This window comes from Sciurus carolinensis, chromosome 5, assembly GCF_902686445.1.
Source record: "Sciurus carolinensis chromosome 5, mSciCar1.2, whole genome shotgun sequence".
NCBI classification, from domain to species: Eukaryota; Metazoa; Chordata; class Mammalia; order Rodentia; family Sciuridae; genus Sciurus; species Sciurus carolinensis.
The window spans coordinates 141,406,956-141,424,290 of record NC_062217.1 but is presented as its reverse complement, the minus strand read 5'-3'; the positions used below and the strand labels follow the sequence as shown (position 1 = coordinate 141,424,290).

The window sequence follows — 17,335 nt, the reverse complement described above, 5'->3', positions numbered from 1 at the left end:
GTCCTCTGCTTTGATTTCATGGGAACATATGAAGTCTCTGCTACTTCCTCTTTTCTTAGGAAGGGAAGAAGCCTGGCATTTTCCCCTAGAATTTTGGTGTGGGTAGACACAGGGATGTGCTTTGACCTATCTGAATTTTCCTGGCAAGGGTTATGCACTTTTGAATTCAGTAAAGAAACGGGACTGAGGAGAAGTGGGGAGGATTTTTGTCTTCTTCAACCATGTATGTTTCCTTTTCGGGAGGGAATTTAGAAAGACTATCTATATCAACTATCGACTCCAGGCAGACACTAGGTCATCTCTAAATGATGGTTAGTGCTGTCCTATAGTCTCCTCCCTGGGCTTTGGAACAACTCTGAAAGTGGCAGAGTCAGTGTTGGCTGTTTGACAGGAGAAAGCTGAAGCCAGAGGGCTACTAAGGGCTTTGCTCAAGGTCATGCATCCCCAGGCCCCTAGTCCAGTACCCTTTTCACATACTGGGTGGCCTTTCAGCATAGGGCCCAGGTCACATAATGACATCATGTCCCCATGTGGTTAACAGTCACAACACTGCTCAGCTCATATGAATTCAAGACACATAATTAAATAACTGTTCCTTTTTGAAAGAAATTAATCAATATGAGTGGTCCCAAAGTCACATCAAAGTCCCAAGTCACATCATCTCAATCTATATTTGTAAGTAAAACATTAAAAAACCTTGATTGCAGTTTGGTGTATTATTTATGAATAATATAAGCTCATTGTAGAAATTCTTGAAAATACAGAAAAATTTAAACAGTAAAATAAAGAGCATCATTATCATACTACCCACAGGCATTGATGCATGTACATAATATATACAGTACATACATGTGTATATTTGTAAAGTTGATTTGTGTGTGTGTGTGTGTGTGGTACTGGGGATAGAACTCAGGGCCTCATGCATGTTAACCGAGTGATCTTCCACTGAACTACATCTTCTGTCCAAGTTGAGAGAATTTTCATATTATTTTGGGTCCTGTACATTTGCTTATTTTTATCATGAATAATGTCTCAATAATGGAGTTTTAACAGATAAACCTTCAGTAGTTTTGGATTATGAATGTACCATGATTTAACTTTTTTATTGCTGATTCCAATGTTCACTATCATAAACACTACCATAACCATCCTCATATAAAAATATTTTTCCTATCTCTATTTCCTTAGGATAAACTCAAGATAGATTTCTAAAAGTAACACAATTAGAGATTTTTTAAAGTCTTCAGTTCTTTATTGCTAACTTAATCAAATTACATGCTCAATTCTTGAGTATGGAAATGCCTGTCTGACCACATCCTCATCAACATTTAATATTATCATTTTTTTTCTATTTCTTTCTTTCTTTTGTTTTCTTTTTTCTTTTTTTTTTTTTTTCTAGTTCTGGAGATAGAAGGAACCCAGGAATTCACACATGCTAGGCAAGTACTCTACTACTACTTCACAGTCTAGAATAATAGTTTTAAAGTTTCCTGTTGATGATAGGAATTTTTAAAAAAGCTTTCCTAACTTTATCATTGACATTATGTTGTGAATAGCAGATACAACTTGTAAAATGTCTGTTAACCCCAAACTCCAGTTATTCCTTCCAGCTGCCTATGTCCCATGTCCTGTGGGGGTGACTTGCCTCTCTTCATCAATAATGACACCTTAGCAGCAAGTCCATAAGGGCGTTAGGGGGTTCCTGCTTACATGAAAGTCAGGACCAGCAGGATCTATTTTAAAAGGGAAGAGAAAAGCTGGCTGCAAGGTTTGCGTGGAGCTTGGAGTTCAGAGGGAGACTGGGATCAGCAGCAGAGAGGTGAATGAGGAACAGGGGGTCTAAGGAGGATCTGGCTACAGGGCTCAAGGCCAAGGCTGTCCCAAGTGCAGCTGAGACCAAAGACAGGCTCCATAAGAGTGCACGGAGTGGGCAGGCACACGGGTCAGGCCAAGCCTGATGGACCCCTGAGTTTTCTTGCCTTGGCTTCTCACTTCTTGTGGCCTTGAGCTTGCCACTTCTCCTCTTTATGTTGTAAAATGAGCCAGGGAGACTAGATGATTTCTGAGTTCCCTTTCGTTCTAGACATATATGAATCTAGGCTTGGATCCTTGCTGGCTTCATTCACGGGAGGGCAGCATGGGGTTTCCCGATGGGGGCGAGGAGCCTGTTCTGCAGATGGCTGAGTGGTGAGACTACGATCCCTGATGAGAAAAATCTCCCATTGTCTCAAACCAGGCTGCTCATGGGGCCCTGTGCCAGGCTGTCTGGCTCCAGTGACACTTCTTCAGACCCTCTCCATTCACCTGCAACATCTTGACTAGCATCGGAATTGCCATTGGCCCACGAAGAGCCTGCACCCCATCTTCCACCTAGAGCAGGTTCTCCTGGCTATGGAGGGAAGAAGATTTAGGGGATTCTCTCCTAACCCCTCAACCCTCACTCCAGGAAGACTATTCTGGATGAAGAAGAAAAGAGTGGACAGTCAACACCTTGTTGTCACTTGCAGACTGTGTGGATTGGATGTGGAATAGAGAACTGGGCGGTGAAGTAACTGCTACTTCTTTCATGTTAACATTTAGTAGGTGAATCTATTCCATTGGGGATTAAAATGGGAATTATAATTACAAAAAGTCTGGATGAGTCTACAAATTCTGGTCAATAATGTACATGAGTATGTCTCTAGTGCTTCTGTGAAGAAGACAAGCAAAGAGCATAGATGTAAAATATCAGCGCTGGCAGAGTTGTTAGAGCTAGCAAAAGATCTTAGTTGTGTCACCTTGAAACTGAGGCCCAGTGATGTCATCACTTGATCAAGAAGATTTTGATGGGCATTATCCAGGGTATGTCGCTTCCATCGGCAGTGTGTATAAACATGAATATGCACAAGCGAGAGTGTGCACACACCCAAGTCCATGGGTCTGGGTATATGTATGTGTATATATAAATGAAAGAGCACAAAATGTACAGGTTACCACTGTGGGAAGATATGGGGCACACCTGGAGGAGCCTGCAGGCTTGTTTAGCACTGGCCTTGCTTAAATGATTCAGACCCTCTGGTTGTTACTAATGTTCTCCTTTATCCAAAAGAATAGGCTTGGTTGAAAGATAATTAATAATAGGCTGATGATTCACTTTAGTTAAATGCACATATTCTGAGTGCATGTGGCATGTGAGTAATTTACATTTGAATATTTTAAAATATGCTCTTAAGACGGGAAAGCACTAAAATGGGAAGCATCAGACGAGTACATTATTTGACAGTTATTTTTGACTCGCATCCTTGACAAAAAATTTTCAGTATAATTTAGCTGATCCTTAAGCAGACTGCCACCTCTTCAATCTGGATTGATTGGAATTAACCTTAATTTGGCTGCACATAAATCTAAGAGGTAGATACTTGAGAAAGATGTAGTTTAAATTCTTTTTCACAGAAGAGTAAACAGAAGATCAGCAGAGGTTAGGTGACTTGACCAAGGTCATTTCTTTTGTCAGTGTTGGGCCAGGATTAGCAGTTAGGTTTCAGATTTGCAGGATTATCTATGGTATGGACCCATCCCTTGGTTTTATAGAACATTGTCTATTCTTAAGACAATTCAAAACTCTTTCTAGGAGTTGGCATAACACACCAACACTCACATTCCCCATGACTTTACAAAATCACCCTCTAGCTCTTGTCCTGAGACATCAAAGAGAAAGGACTTACATCTTATCTAAAGCCTATTCTGTGCCAGGTCTCATCTTTAGCAGTTTGACATCTCATTTTAATCCTCAAAGGAATACTATAATGTAGGTTTTTTAATCTTTACTTAAGCCATAAAGAAAATCAAGGTGAGACACGTAAAGTAATTTGAAGCTTGTAAGTGGCAGAACTGGATCCTAGGCTCAGACATGGTTTTCTCACCAGGACTAGTTAGCAGCCATAAGAGAAGCCATGTTCCTCATTGCAGGCCCCTGAGTTCAGCCAAGTATCTGCTGCAAATCCAGATCATCCTTGCCCAGTATTTCCCAGAATGTATTCCCTGGAATACAAGATCTTCAAGGGGGACAGAGGTTCATATGCAGAAAAAATGGTGGATACATTTAGGAAGAGCGTGTTAAATAAGTTAATCAGGGTTCTTAAATATGCAAGTCTTTTGTGTCCTTGAGACTCTTCAGGAGGGAATTAAATATGCACGTTCTCCATCTTATTGATAAGGGGACCCTTTAATCATTGAGCTGTACACAAACAAATATTTCATAGATCATACCCTGGGAAACACTGGGTTAGCTACTTACAAAGTAGCTGCAAAGAAGCTTCCTTCAGATAAAGACGGTGAGAGTCTACATTTAAGCTTGGAGGTTTTTTTTCCCCCTGTGGAATGAGTGATACATGATCATCTACTTCCTCCAAAAGACAGAGTATCTGGTAAAAGGTTCCTGTGGAAGAGCTGTGTGCCAAGGAACTTAAACAAGTGGATAGCCTGGTGGTGAGGCCCAACTCCCAGATATCACTCAATGAATCCACGGTAACAAAACGCTTCAAGTTGCTCCTTATTTGGAGACAGATGGTTTAATATCTGCATTAGGATGGGATTCTTTCTACCTGCCTAAGCTTGGCTATCCAGCCTTTCTAGGTCAAGGTGAGGTATTAAATAATTAAGCTAATAAATAAAATGAATATCACATGTATATATTTCCAGAGTATCTTCCATAGAACCAATATCCTATGGAGGGTAAGAAAAGTGAAATAATTTTTAGATAATTCCAGAGATTTTTTTCTATGCCTAAGCACATTGTGAATAGCCACGCAGGGACTGAAAGTGCAGTCTCCCTAATTAATTTGAGCACAGAACTCTGTGCTTTCAGGACAGCTGTTCTCCTGGACAAGTTTAGAGAACATTGGTCTAAGGTGTAACTTTAAAGTAAACAAGCTCTTTTTCTTTTGCTCTTTTCTCTTCTGTCTGTCTGTCTCTCTCTTTTTTAGCAAGGAGACCAGAGCTTACACATACAAATGAGAGCTGAAACCTAGGGAAACTAGATGTTCCAGCCAGCAACTCTGCCACTCTTTCAAAGGGCTTTTGAAACTTCTTTTCAGTCATTGTGTCCAGGAATCAGGACACATTCCCCTGAATACCCTTGTTAATGGCAAAGGTTGACCCTTTGAGAGGGGATTTGATTTGGGGAATAAAACTATGCAAAGTCAAGCCCTCTGATTTGCATTCAGGAGGAAGTAAACAGAAGTGGTTAAAATTGAGGACCATAGTTTCAACTCCATCTCTGCTATTTACTAGAGAGGTGACATTGAGGAGGTAACCTGACCCTTCTAGACTCAGGGCTTCATTTGTAAAATGGAGATAGTACACACTCAAAAGGTTATCATGATGATGAAATTAAAAAAAAAATGAAATGCATAAAATGCTTAGCACTGGACAATACAAAAGTGACCTATTCCTGTAACCAAACCTTGCCTGATCTGACTTCAAGGCTTATAAATTAGCCACAGAGATGATACTCAAATAAGGGCCCAAAAATCTTAGTCATGGAAGCACAGCTGGGAAGACTCTATGGCTCTTCACAAGGAATTCTCTGTGTCAAGGGTTGCTTGCATATATACATTTTAGTTTTAGAGATTTATTGCTTTTTAATTGTATTTATTCTGGCAAACACCTGCCATCTTGCTATGTAAATGGGCCAAGCAATCCCTTTCCAATCCTAGTCCCAAGAGACAGATACTGAAACATTGTTTTATCATCAGCGACCATAGAGAGGGTTTGTAGGGTTCCTTTAGACTATAGAAAATTGGGGACTTCATTATTATTTTAACAATAACTTATTTTCCTTTATTGATTACTGAGAATTGAGTCCATAGGCCCTCTACCACTGAGCCACAACTTCAGTCCTTTTTATTTTATTTCGAGACAAGGTCTTGCTAAGTTGCTGAGGCTAGTCTCAAACTTGCAATCATTCTGCCTCAGCCTCCTGAGTTGCTGGGATTACAGGTGTGTGCCACCAGGCTCATTTAACAATTTTTTTTTTTTTTTTTTGGTAGCAGGAATTGAACCCAGGAGTACTTAACTACTGAGTTACATCCCCATCTCTTTTTTGTAGAGACAGGGTCTTGCTGAGTTGTTGGGTCCTCACTAAGCTGCTGAGGCTGGCTTTGAATTTGTGATCCTCCTGCCTCAGCCTCCCCAGCTGTTGGAATTACAGGCATGCACCACCGAGCCTGGCCAGCTAACAATAACTTTTTAACAGCCAATTCTATGTTATGAGGCTCTTTCAGTTACCAATCTAATTTAATAGTTTGTTAGAATCGATATAATATTTTTGTCCATTTCTTTAACAAGGCTATTTTCCATATAATATCAAAGTATCCCTCTTTGTAGAACAAAATATAATACAAAAGAATTTTAAGACAGGAAGAGATCTTTAGATATAATTGAATATGAAATTTCCCAAATGCCAATGTGTTCTGTTTGGTCTTTATTCTGTTTGAAAATCTGCTTCCAAATTTCTTCCTTCCCCTGAAAAGTAGGAAGATAATGTACCCATACCTACATTCTTATCCTCAATAATCAGTTGAACCTAGATGTCATTTTTAGTTATGACATATCTTCTTTGGTTTCCCCATCACTCCTTATTGTCTCATACCCAACTGCTTCCTTCTTCATCTAGCATTTGAGCTTGAGAACCATAATTTATTCTATCTATGGTATTTTAAGGATATAAAACCTGAGGTCCAAGGATATTTTGTGACCTACCCAAGGTTGTACAGTCCATTAGTGTCCAAACTGGATTTTAAACCCAGGCCTCTTTCCATCCTACAGAGGACCACTCATCTGACATTATGAATCATTTTCAACAAAATCTGACACGTTTTACAAAATGCGGTGACACTTATTTTATTCATGAGGAGGAAAGGAAGGGGTTACATTAAGAAAAAAAAAAAAAGGTAAATAGCTGATGTTTCCTCTGGGAAATATTAGAAGGAAAGATTTTTTTTTAACCGGTTTTTATGAGACCAGTGTGTAGAATCACAAAACTTTAAAGCTGGGATTACAGGCAAACCCAGATTATACAGTCAGACACTAATCTTATGTTATGGAGCTCAAATTAAAGTGATTTTCAGCTACTATAATGAACACTAATGTTTACTGAGCTATAGGAACTATAGCATTCATGTATTGCTTCATTTGATCCTTGCCATAATTCTGTGTAATAGGTACTATGGTTATTCCCCACTTTGTACATGTGGATATTAAAACTTGACTAAACTTGCCCCAAGATGTACAACTAGTAAGCAGCAGAGTGGAGACTGGATCCCATCTTTATCTGACCACAAAGCCTGGGTGTTCCTTGCCACTTGCCACATTGCTAACTCCCCTAGGACAGCCATGCTGATGTCAGAAAGCCCCTGCAATTGTTCTGTAACCCATATGAGCCACAGCATCAACGACTGGCAAGCACCACCATCACTGCCGATCCACTGAATATCATTCTGAACACAGGTCATCAAATAAACGCAAAATATAATTTACCTTTTTAGGAATCAACACCAACTTGGAGCTGCCATAGCAGTGTGGGGTGCGACAGTGTGTCACTTGCTTTTGTGTTCCTCATACAGCCCAACACTGTACTGGCTGCACAGGAGAACTCCAAATGTGTTTGCTACAGTGGGAGGTTTTCCCTTCATGTTGCTACTGCTTTGCCTTCATGTTACTACACAGTAAATAAACACTTAACTAAGCAGATGCAAATAAGTCAACATGGAAATTATCTTTGTGTTAATACATTTTTTTCATCTTGAGGTTTAACTAGCATTTCCCTTTGGATGTCCCATTGGACAAGATAAAGGGAACATTCACTCTTTTCAGGAGAGAGCCTATAGTCAGCCTCCAGGGCCAAACTTAGAACAGAGAAGGCTAAATGTGAAGTTGGGGTAGATAAAGAGATTCGAGCAGTGGATCTTAAGGAAAGACTGGATGCTTTGCCTTTGAAGTTCTGGAAATCTCTGCTGAAGAAGTCTGGGGTCAGAAAATATCTGCTTACAGTTCACTTTGAGACCTCTACCCTGTCAGTCTATGTGAAATCAGGTAGGAATACATAGAACACCATGTCTGGGCTTATAGTGTCTAGTTTTATCACTAGGACCAAGACCTATTGAGGATACTCCATGATCGACATGGGACAGTTACAGGCACAGATATCTCCAATAAGTGGCGGAGAGTACAGAGACATCAGTGAAGTCTTCAGAATCTGAAAAAACAGGTCACAGAATGAGATACTTCAGTCTGATAAGGATGAATGGAGCCTGCCTGTATGGCAGGTGGAGTTCAGTGCAGATGTTGGGAGTGATTAACTCTGGACAGATATGATGGAGCCAAATGCTATTAACATTAACTCCTGTATTCAGACTCTCCCTGTTCCCAGGGAACCATTAAAGACTTCCAAGCACAAGAGCCATGAATGAATTAGAAGATAATGCTAATGGAGATGGCTGGGGTGGGAACCAAAAGCACAGGGGTGAGGGGGACTGAATGCCTTCAGGCACCAGGGCAAAGAGGAATAGGCAGATTCTCATGCTGTGCGGGAGGGAACTTGTTCAGTTAGAAGAGGACAATGAGGGAGAAGGGCCAGGTGACTATTAGGTTTCTTGCCTCACTAACAGGAAGGATGAAACATGCTGTCAGAGAAAACATTCCTTGTGCAGAGCTAGTTCACACAGTTACATAAATTAGTTAATTAAAAAGTTAAAAATCAGTCAGGAGTGCTAACATACACCTGTATCCCAGCGACTCAGGAGGCTGAGACAGGAGGCTAGCAAGTTTGAGGCCAGTCTAGGCAATTTAGCAAGGCCCTGTCTCAACATATAAAATAAAATTAAAATTAAAAAGGGACTAGGGATGTGTCTCAGTGATAGAGCATCCTTGGGTTCAATCCCTAATACTTAATTAAAAAAAAAAAAGTTAATCAGATCTATGGATTACTGGGCAACATGTAGACAAAACAGCCTACAGGACTGAAATTTTCTTTTTCAATCCACCATTGTGAAGGCCTCAGCTGGGCACAAACGCAAACATGATCATCTATATATAAACCAGCTAATAATTCCTCTAATACCCTCATAGGTGTTAAGCCTGGCTTGAGTGGTCATTGAAGATTACCAAATTTTTCTCACACTTGCAATACAAGAGGAATAGAAAAAGATAGCAGTTGCTATGAAGGTAAGAGAGATCAAGGATATTTTTCTCTAACCAAGAAATATCTTGAAGGATAAAATGATTAAAGCCTAAGTAAAGATGGACTCATTATTTCTCTCGTTCATGTTGTTGGCTTTTCTATTTTAGTTTTTAATTTCTTATGTGTTCATTGTGGATTAGCTTTTTAAAACAATGCTATTTTCCCCTTAGAAAGATCAATTCTGTGTTTCAAACAAGATTAAATCTCATTAGAATAAATAGAATTTCTTTCTGACCATATCCATGTTGAATTTCTACAGATTTTTTTAAAAAATGTGATTGTAAAACTAATCCTGGAATTTGCTTCCTGCAAATAGAACCCTCTTAGGGGTTGCAGGGGCTTACTTCATTAAAATCTGTTATAAACAAATGAAAACGTGGCCACATTTTCGCCTCGTAAATTTGAATCTTACTTCTGTCATGAGCCTGCTTCATTGGGGATTTCAGACTGTGGTTGAGAAGGAACAGGGCTGAAATGTGTGAAAACACATTTCTCTAAATTGCATTCACTAAAAGTACCACTCTTTCTCTAAGAGCAAACTCGAATGCATAATCATTCTCATTGGTTATGTTTCAAAAGTGGCCATCTGAAAAACATGAATAAAATTGCATTTGCTTGGGAAAGGGCTTTTTTAAATCATAAATGAGATTTTAAAAAGCAGTTTTGTAAAATTAATCTGATGAATTTTTATTGGATCATTTTATTCTTTCTCTGTTTTCTTCAGAGTGTGGGGTTTTTTTCCTTGTCCTCTAACACAGGAGAACAAGGCCCACCAGGATTTTTCCCTAAATACTGTGAGGAACTTGAGGTCTGTTTTCCTTAATATCCAAGGTCAACATTTCAAAAAGTACTTCTCATTATGCCTTCTACAGAAGGTCTGAAAAAGCATTTAGAGCCATAACAAAATGATCAGATTATTAAGGTGGGTGATAGAAATGGGGTATTTCTTTTTCTTTTCCAAAAGAGTAAGAAATCAACAGCCTTTGAACATTCATGAAGCAGAACTGATTCTGAAGTTTATCTCTTTACAAGATATGATGGGTCCAGGCGGCGATCCATGGTCACAAAAGCCTTTAGAATTCATTGCTGAGCCCAAGCAATGGCTGATGGGATCTAGGACTCATCTGGTGGCCCCTAGTCTCCATGTTCCAATGGCAGGTTGACAGCCCATGAGGGGTCTTCAGGACTCTGACAGCCCTGTCCCACTATGAACTATGCATTCACACTATGCAGACCATGTTAGGAGCATGGTACAGCTCACATTTATTGCCTACTCGGTGAAAATGAGCTTTTCTACCTTAAGGGCAGGATGAAGCAGAGAACACTGGGTGGGAAGGATGGAGAACACAGTCCTTAGACCCCACCAGCCAACACCAGAAACAAACTTTGACCCTAGAGAGTTCTGCCCAAGATCAGCATGACACAGTTCTACCACGCTGAGGTTAGCCAATGCGAGTTAACTGAGGACGTACAGGGCAAGATTACTCGCCCTTTTGTTATTTCTGAAACCTGAACTGCTTTTAGAAATAAGGGCTGGAATGTTCCATAGGAACTCAGAGCATGGGACAGAGGGGCATGGCACACACTCAGTATGGGCTATTTAAAACCAGTGACTTGGCTTCCCTCTGTGATTCTAAATGCGTGTAATCACATTACCCTGCAGCAGCCGGTAACTATTTCTATAACACTGTCCAGCATCTGTGGTTGTGGTGACTGGACTCCCCCGACAAAAACAAAGTAGAGATGTGGTAGCTGATGAGGCTGGTCCATCCAGGCTTTCTGTGTCACCACTAATGTCCACCTCGTATGTCAGACTGTGAGAAACTGTGTGACTGAGACTTCTCAGTAAGGTGCGGGAGATGCCTTAGTACATCAAAAAGATGCTTTATAAATGAGCCATGTGTTTACTCAACCGCTGAGCAACATAAGTACAATTTATCACTTTCTCAGACCCAGTGAATTCTTCTCTTATGGAAAGTTCTCAGCATTAGAGATTTTCTGTCCTAAAGAGTCTATCTTTTTGGATTTGTTTGATATGTGAACATTTCCCCTAAGCACACTGTTCGGCCATCAATCAAACAGATAAACCCTTAAGGAATAATTTACTCAATTGTTAATCACTCAAAGACATTAACCAGGGAAAGGACATTAGCCAATCTTGGTACATAATGTAAGAACACGTGATCAAGTTTGTAAATTCAATGAAATGGTCAAACCAGTTTGGGGATTTCATTGAGACAAAACAATAGATTGAGTGACCTTTAGCTCTTTAGTTTCATGTAAAATTTAAAAACTCTACCATTTATAAAACATGTAAACATTTGCCATGCCCTATGCTAAGAGTTCTATCTACTTGAATCTTACTTATCTCTGGTAACAACCCTTCAAAGTATGTGTTATTATCTCCATTTTACAGATAAAGAAACTGAGGCTCAGTGAGAGTTCGTGATTTGCAAAAGACTACATGTCTGGGTCCTTGTGAGTGGTGGGGTGAGATTTAAACACAGGGCTCTTCAATTCAGTGCTGTGCTGTTTTCCCATATATACCTAGTCTCCAACAGAGCCAAAGTACCCAAGTAAAGCAAGAAAACAAAAAGCACCACCACCGCCCCCCCACAAAAGCAAAAAACTTGGGTCCCAAATCATGCAGTTAATATACCACAAACTCAGTGGATCGACAATTGACTAATTCTCCCTTGTAACCACCTGGTTACCAACTCAAGTCTGTTGCCTGATACCTGAGCACCAGGAGACCTCTTAACCCCCTTGTGATACTGCTCTAAGAACTAGAACTCCAATTGCCAAATGTTACACATCAGAACAAATTATACATGTTACATTATGCCTGTGAAGAGATCTGATTTCTTAGTCAAATATTATTTTTTTGAATATTTTCAGGCATAGGCTGAATATGTGGCTCTCTTGTGACCAACTGCAAACATATAGCAAAGAATAATCTTTTGCACTATCCTATATTAATATTTTCTTTCCCTACTTTTAGGGAGACTAGTTATAAATTAGATGAGATTAGAAAGCAGTCTCTCAAGAATGGATGTTTTAAGGAATTACCTAGAAAGAACCAAGTTTTTTTTTTCCCCACATGGTAAATCATACAGAGTAGCAGCCTGCCCCAGATCCCCGGGAGACAACATCTTGAGCGCATATGGTATGCTGGGCTCTGTATTGACAAATGCAACAACTCCAGGGCAAAATAACCAAAGTTCCCAAGTTAAAAATGAAAGTAAAATAGTGGACTGGAATTGGGATCCTTGTTGTAACATTCCAACAACTTCATAAATAGACATTAAAGTAGACAGCATTACAGGTTAGCAAATTTACCATTGCAAGAATCAACCTGCACTATTGGTGTGAAGTTGCAAACAAACCTATCTACCTGTCACTTTACTGACATTCTCTTCCTTTTCAGAAATATCATCACATTCAACAAAATTAATATCGAGTTCATTTTACTAGAAGGCTTATCCAAATATATGCCATATTAAAAATAGTCATGATATAAATATTTCTCACAAGAGCTGCAGCGATGGTGTGAATAAAAAACTCCCTTCTGAGATTTCAGTAAAACCAGATCTCACAAAGGATCTGAAAGAAAACAAAACACAAAAACACAAACAGACACACACAAAGAGACACACACACACACACACACACACAGAACAAACCTCATGTTAATCCAGTTTAGCATAACAGGCACTATTTTGACACTATTTATGAAGTATGATACTGTTCCTTCCCAGCTAAAGTAAGAGAGCTGAATCTGCTACAGGTTTCTCATATTAATGTTCAGGGATTTGGGGGGGGGGGATCTAAGCATGTCCAGTAGCAGCTAATAAAAATCAAAAATTTGAAATGCAGCAAAATGTTAGCACTGTCGAATGGCCAAGCATGCAGGAGGAACCTCTCTCTCCATGCCCTTCTACCAATACATACAAAGCCCCAAATATACTGGCTGGAATTTTAAGATCGTAAATTAGATATCAAAATGCTTACGGGCCTTACAATGAGATAACATCAGGAGGAACGGTGCGCGGAATGGATCTGGCATTCTCACATAAAGCGTTATCTTTGGTACAAGTGCACACAGCAGGGCATTTTGGCTTGGCTGGTTTCTTCCCCTCAGTCAGCAAAAGCGCAGATAAGAGACATAGGAAATAAGCAATTCTTTTCAGGGGGATGCAGGCATTTCCCATCCTTTTGCTTCTTTCTGATTCCATGCAGTCGAAAAAATATCCCCACACATGAACAGGGCTTCTGGAATTCAGCTGGTGATTGTCTTGCTCTAAGAACAGGTCACATAGGAGTCCACCCTTTTCCTCTGCCTCTGTATCTCTGCTTTTCCCAACAGGGACCTGCGGCTGATTCGTGAGCTGCTCCTGGCTCGAGCAGTGCACTGCTCGGGGGGAAGAGACCTGAGAGGTGCTGCGAGATGGGAGCGATCCAACTGCTGGAGGAAGAGAGCCGACTTGCATCACCAGAAAACACTGAGCACAGACCAGCCTTCGAAGGCAAAGCGAAGTGATGTAACAGAAAATAAACAGCTTTCTGCTTTCACCGGGAGGCCCTTTAATTGTTACCAAAAATAGGACGGCATTATGTCTTATTAGTGGGTGGGTGGGCGGGTGGGTGGGAGCAGTCATCTTGCATAGGATGTCGGCAATCTCGGGAACCTCTGGGAATTGGCTTTTCATGTAGCAAACAACCTAGTAAGAAAAACTAGCTTCAGAGCCAGCCCTGGCTGGAAAAATGAAGTTAAATGAAACTCTCCGCAGCAGCATTCAGCTAAAACCTTGACATTTCTTGCTGAGTCCACCTGGTTGGTGGCACTGTTGAAAGACAAATTTGAACACATGGAGAATGTGACTTTTGGGAGATGAATGTGAGTAAATACTTTTCTGACACGGATCATCTGTCATGAATTATTGATTTTCATAATCCCTCCCTACCCCCCCCCCCCAAGCGTAATCCATTCCCTCCTTCCACCATGAGGGAGGGAAAGAGAAGCATAGCCTGCCTCCGCGTATAATCCACCCTCCTCACTTCTCGCACCCTCCCTTCTTTGGCAGTAGCATCAGAGGCCTGGAAGGAACTCCCTGCCAGCAGGAGGCAGCCAACTTTGGCTTCCTGGGGCTTTGAAAAAGGCCTGGCTTAGCCCAGGAGGCTGTGATACGGTGGGGGAAACGCTGGACTAAGAACCAGAGCCCTGGCTCTGAGGTCCCAGTTCTGCTGGGAACTAGCTGATTTTACAGACAAGGGAACAGTTGAATCTATTCCTCTGTCTGTACATGGGGGTAGTAGGACAGACATCCCATAATTATTATGAAAATGATGGACTATGTTACTGGTGTACATAATGGCAAGGAGGATGCACCCTTGGAAATGGAAATTCACTTAAAGGAGCAAAAATTAAAAGGTTCTGACCTAGGGCGGGATAGTCTAGTCAGAGAGGGTGGAAAACCCTCAGGATGGAGGAAGAGGAGGAAAACAGTCCCCAGGTCCTCTTACTTGCTGAAGGCAGACTTCAGGCTATGGCCCTTTCTCCTCCTGCTTGTTACACTGGAAGTTTTAAAGGATTGTTTGAGCAAATGTGTGATTACGGCATAAGCTTATCCTTACCAGAGTGTGATGTGTGACCATTCCACCCTCCAGTCCCTTCTTTAACTCTGTGTGCTATGAGGGCTGGGCAGTGAGGCATGTTTGTTCTCTGACTATCTGTCTGTTTGCCTCAGAGGTCTGAAAGCTCCATTAAGGTACAGACCTTACTGGGAACCCAGGGCCTGGAGAGCATTGTGCACACAGTGGGCGACCAGCAGACCCGAGAATGCAACAGTAGCCCCTCAGTCTATTCCTAGTAACCACGTGCTCATCCAAAGCCATTGAAACAGCACCTCCAGGTTATGATAAAGGGACTTCCCTGACTCAGGGAAGTCAGGGGATCATTCCCTGAAGAAGCAATGATTGAACCAAGTTCCCAGGAAAGGAAGAATGAAAGGGGGCGATGAGAACACTTCAGGTGGAGGACATGGCACCTGCGAAGGCCTCCCCATGATCTGGGAGCAACAGGAGGCCTTTGCAGAGCTGTAGGCAGGGTACAGAAGGCATCTGGTGTGTATTTCAAAAGGATCAGTAGGTTTTTATCACTAAGTCAGTTTGGGGGAGGGGGAGGCTTGTAAACTATTTTTTTTTTTTAATGGAGAAAAAGAAAAGAAAATCCTCATCCTCAGCCCAAAAGAAGTCATGATTTAAAAATGGATTCTACTACCGTTTCACTGTCAAGGGCTCTGTGGAGGAATGAATATATGACAGTGATTTTAGAAACTGTTAGCTGTGGGCACACCTCACTTTAAACAGTAAAAGTGTCACCTAAAAGTTGGCCTCGAATCAGACTTTCGGTAAATTGAACCCTGCTTCAAGTACATATTGGAAACTTGTTCCATAAGATAATTACACGGTGAATATTTTATGGAGGGGTGTTTTATTCACATTGTCACCCCCTTGATTGTCAGAGTTTTAAATGATATTTCATAACTAGAAAACAAAGACCCCAAGAATGCCTGGGGACCTCTGAGACCTTGGATCTAATCCCTGCATATTACATATGGGGAAACTGAGAGACTGAGAGATCACATAATGCTTAGTGGTAGAGTCACCATCCTACATAAAACAATGGCAGATGCTTGGTAATATGATTGGTATAGTCAAATGAGATCATTCACTCTTTATGTTTCACTTTTTCTTTATGGTACTGAGGATCGAACCCAGGGCCTTGTGTTTGAAAGGCAAGCACCCTACCAATTGAGCTATATCCCCAGCCCTATGTTTTGCTTTTAAATGTATCTGAAGCCCTTGACTTGTGCTCGTGTAGACACAGTCAAGCAGTTTTCATTTTTGACTTGGGAAAGCCGGGAGGGCAATGAATGAGGGAAAGAAACCATACCCATACTCCTCACTTTGCAGCTGTATTTATCTGGCAGTTCAGTTTGTCAGTTCAAGTGGAAAAAGGATCATTGGGGAGGAGGGGGACTCTAAGGACAAATTACAATGGGCATTCTGAAAAGACAGTAACTTGTTCTTTTTCTATGGCATTTAAAACCCAGAATTGAATGCTTTATTCAATTAAAACACCCACCAAGATCAGGCAAAATTTTAACCATGTAAGGCAGGATGCTGGAGGCCTTCTGGGAACAGGCCCCAGAACTGAGTGTGAGGAAGGAGTTAGGAGGGCAATTGCTTCACCGAAGGCTGGGGAGGTCTGGGGTTGGCTTCTGGAGGAGACTCTACTGCTGACAACACCTCCCATCTGTCCCTCTGGGAAGCCCCAGGGAGAGTTCTGAGGGTGTGGGAAGTAGGAGGGTGAAAGTCTAGAAGTTTCCATCAACTTGGAGGCCTTCAGTTCAGGTTGGCAACCTACCTGTAGGTTGCAGCGGCCGCCCTGGGGAAAGGGAGCATAGGCAGGATGAAAGCAGAGCTGGAAGAAGCCCAGGGAAGTTGGGAGGCCTGGCTGAGGCAGGCTCAAGGCCCAGTTCAAGTCGTAGAGGAGGAGCTGAGCAGCTTCCAGGACTGGCTCTGCACTTTGCCAGGCGTGTGACCGTGGACCTATTCAATTTTCCTAAGCCACAATTTTCTCCTCTGTAAAGTGAGGATAGTGACAGTACGGAAGACATACAGTGTCTGGTAGAATTAAGTAAGATAGTGTATCTGAAGGGCCCAGGATGGGGTCTGATACCTGGGAAAGGTTCACCAGCACCACCAGCCTCCTCACCATTCTAACTTGAATTCTGAACATGTGACTCCTGGTACTTGGGAAGCAAAACTCTCAAATAGAAATGAGGTTAGCGGGAGTCTATATTCACTCTCAGGAGTAGGCACTTCTGGGCAGGATGACAGACTGGCAACATCAAGAGACTGGCCATATGAAGGAACCAAGAAGCCTCCTAGGAAAGAAAGAACTCTCCACTTTAGGTGAGAGTAACAGCACCCGTGCTTGGCCCCACAAAAAGCCCAAAGCTGGAGAAAGAAAAAGTGGTTGTGAATATAGGGTGAAGATTCTTTTCAGCCCACTGATCTTGAACATGTCTAAGTTAGAGGGGAGTAAAA

The 17,335-nt window shown here is 41.4% G+C and overlaps 1 protein-coding gene across 1 annotated transcript in view; it reads right to left on the bottom strand.

The window, feature by feature from the left end:
* The window catches only part of Lgi1 (leucine rich glioma inactivated 1), a 33,385-nt gene extending 19,470 nt beyond the window's left edge, over positions 1-13,915 (bottom strand). Inside the window, exons 1-2 of the mRNA XM_047552038.1 lie at positions 13,241-13,915; positions 12,752-12,823 (exon numbers count right to left, since the gene is read on the bottom strand). Of these exons, the coding sequence (XP_047407994.1) occupies positions 12,752-12,823; positions 13,241-13,878 (710 nt within the window). The 5' untranslated portion in view covers positions 13,879-13,915. The remainder of the gene's footprint in view (positions 1-12,751; positions 12,824-13,240) is intronic.
* Between the last annotated feature and the right edge of the window lie 3,420 nt (positions 13,916-17,335).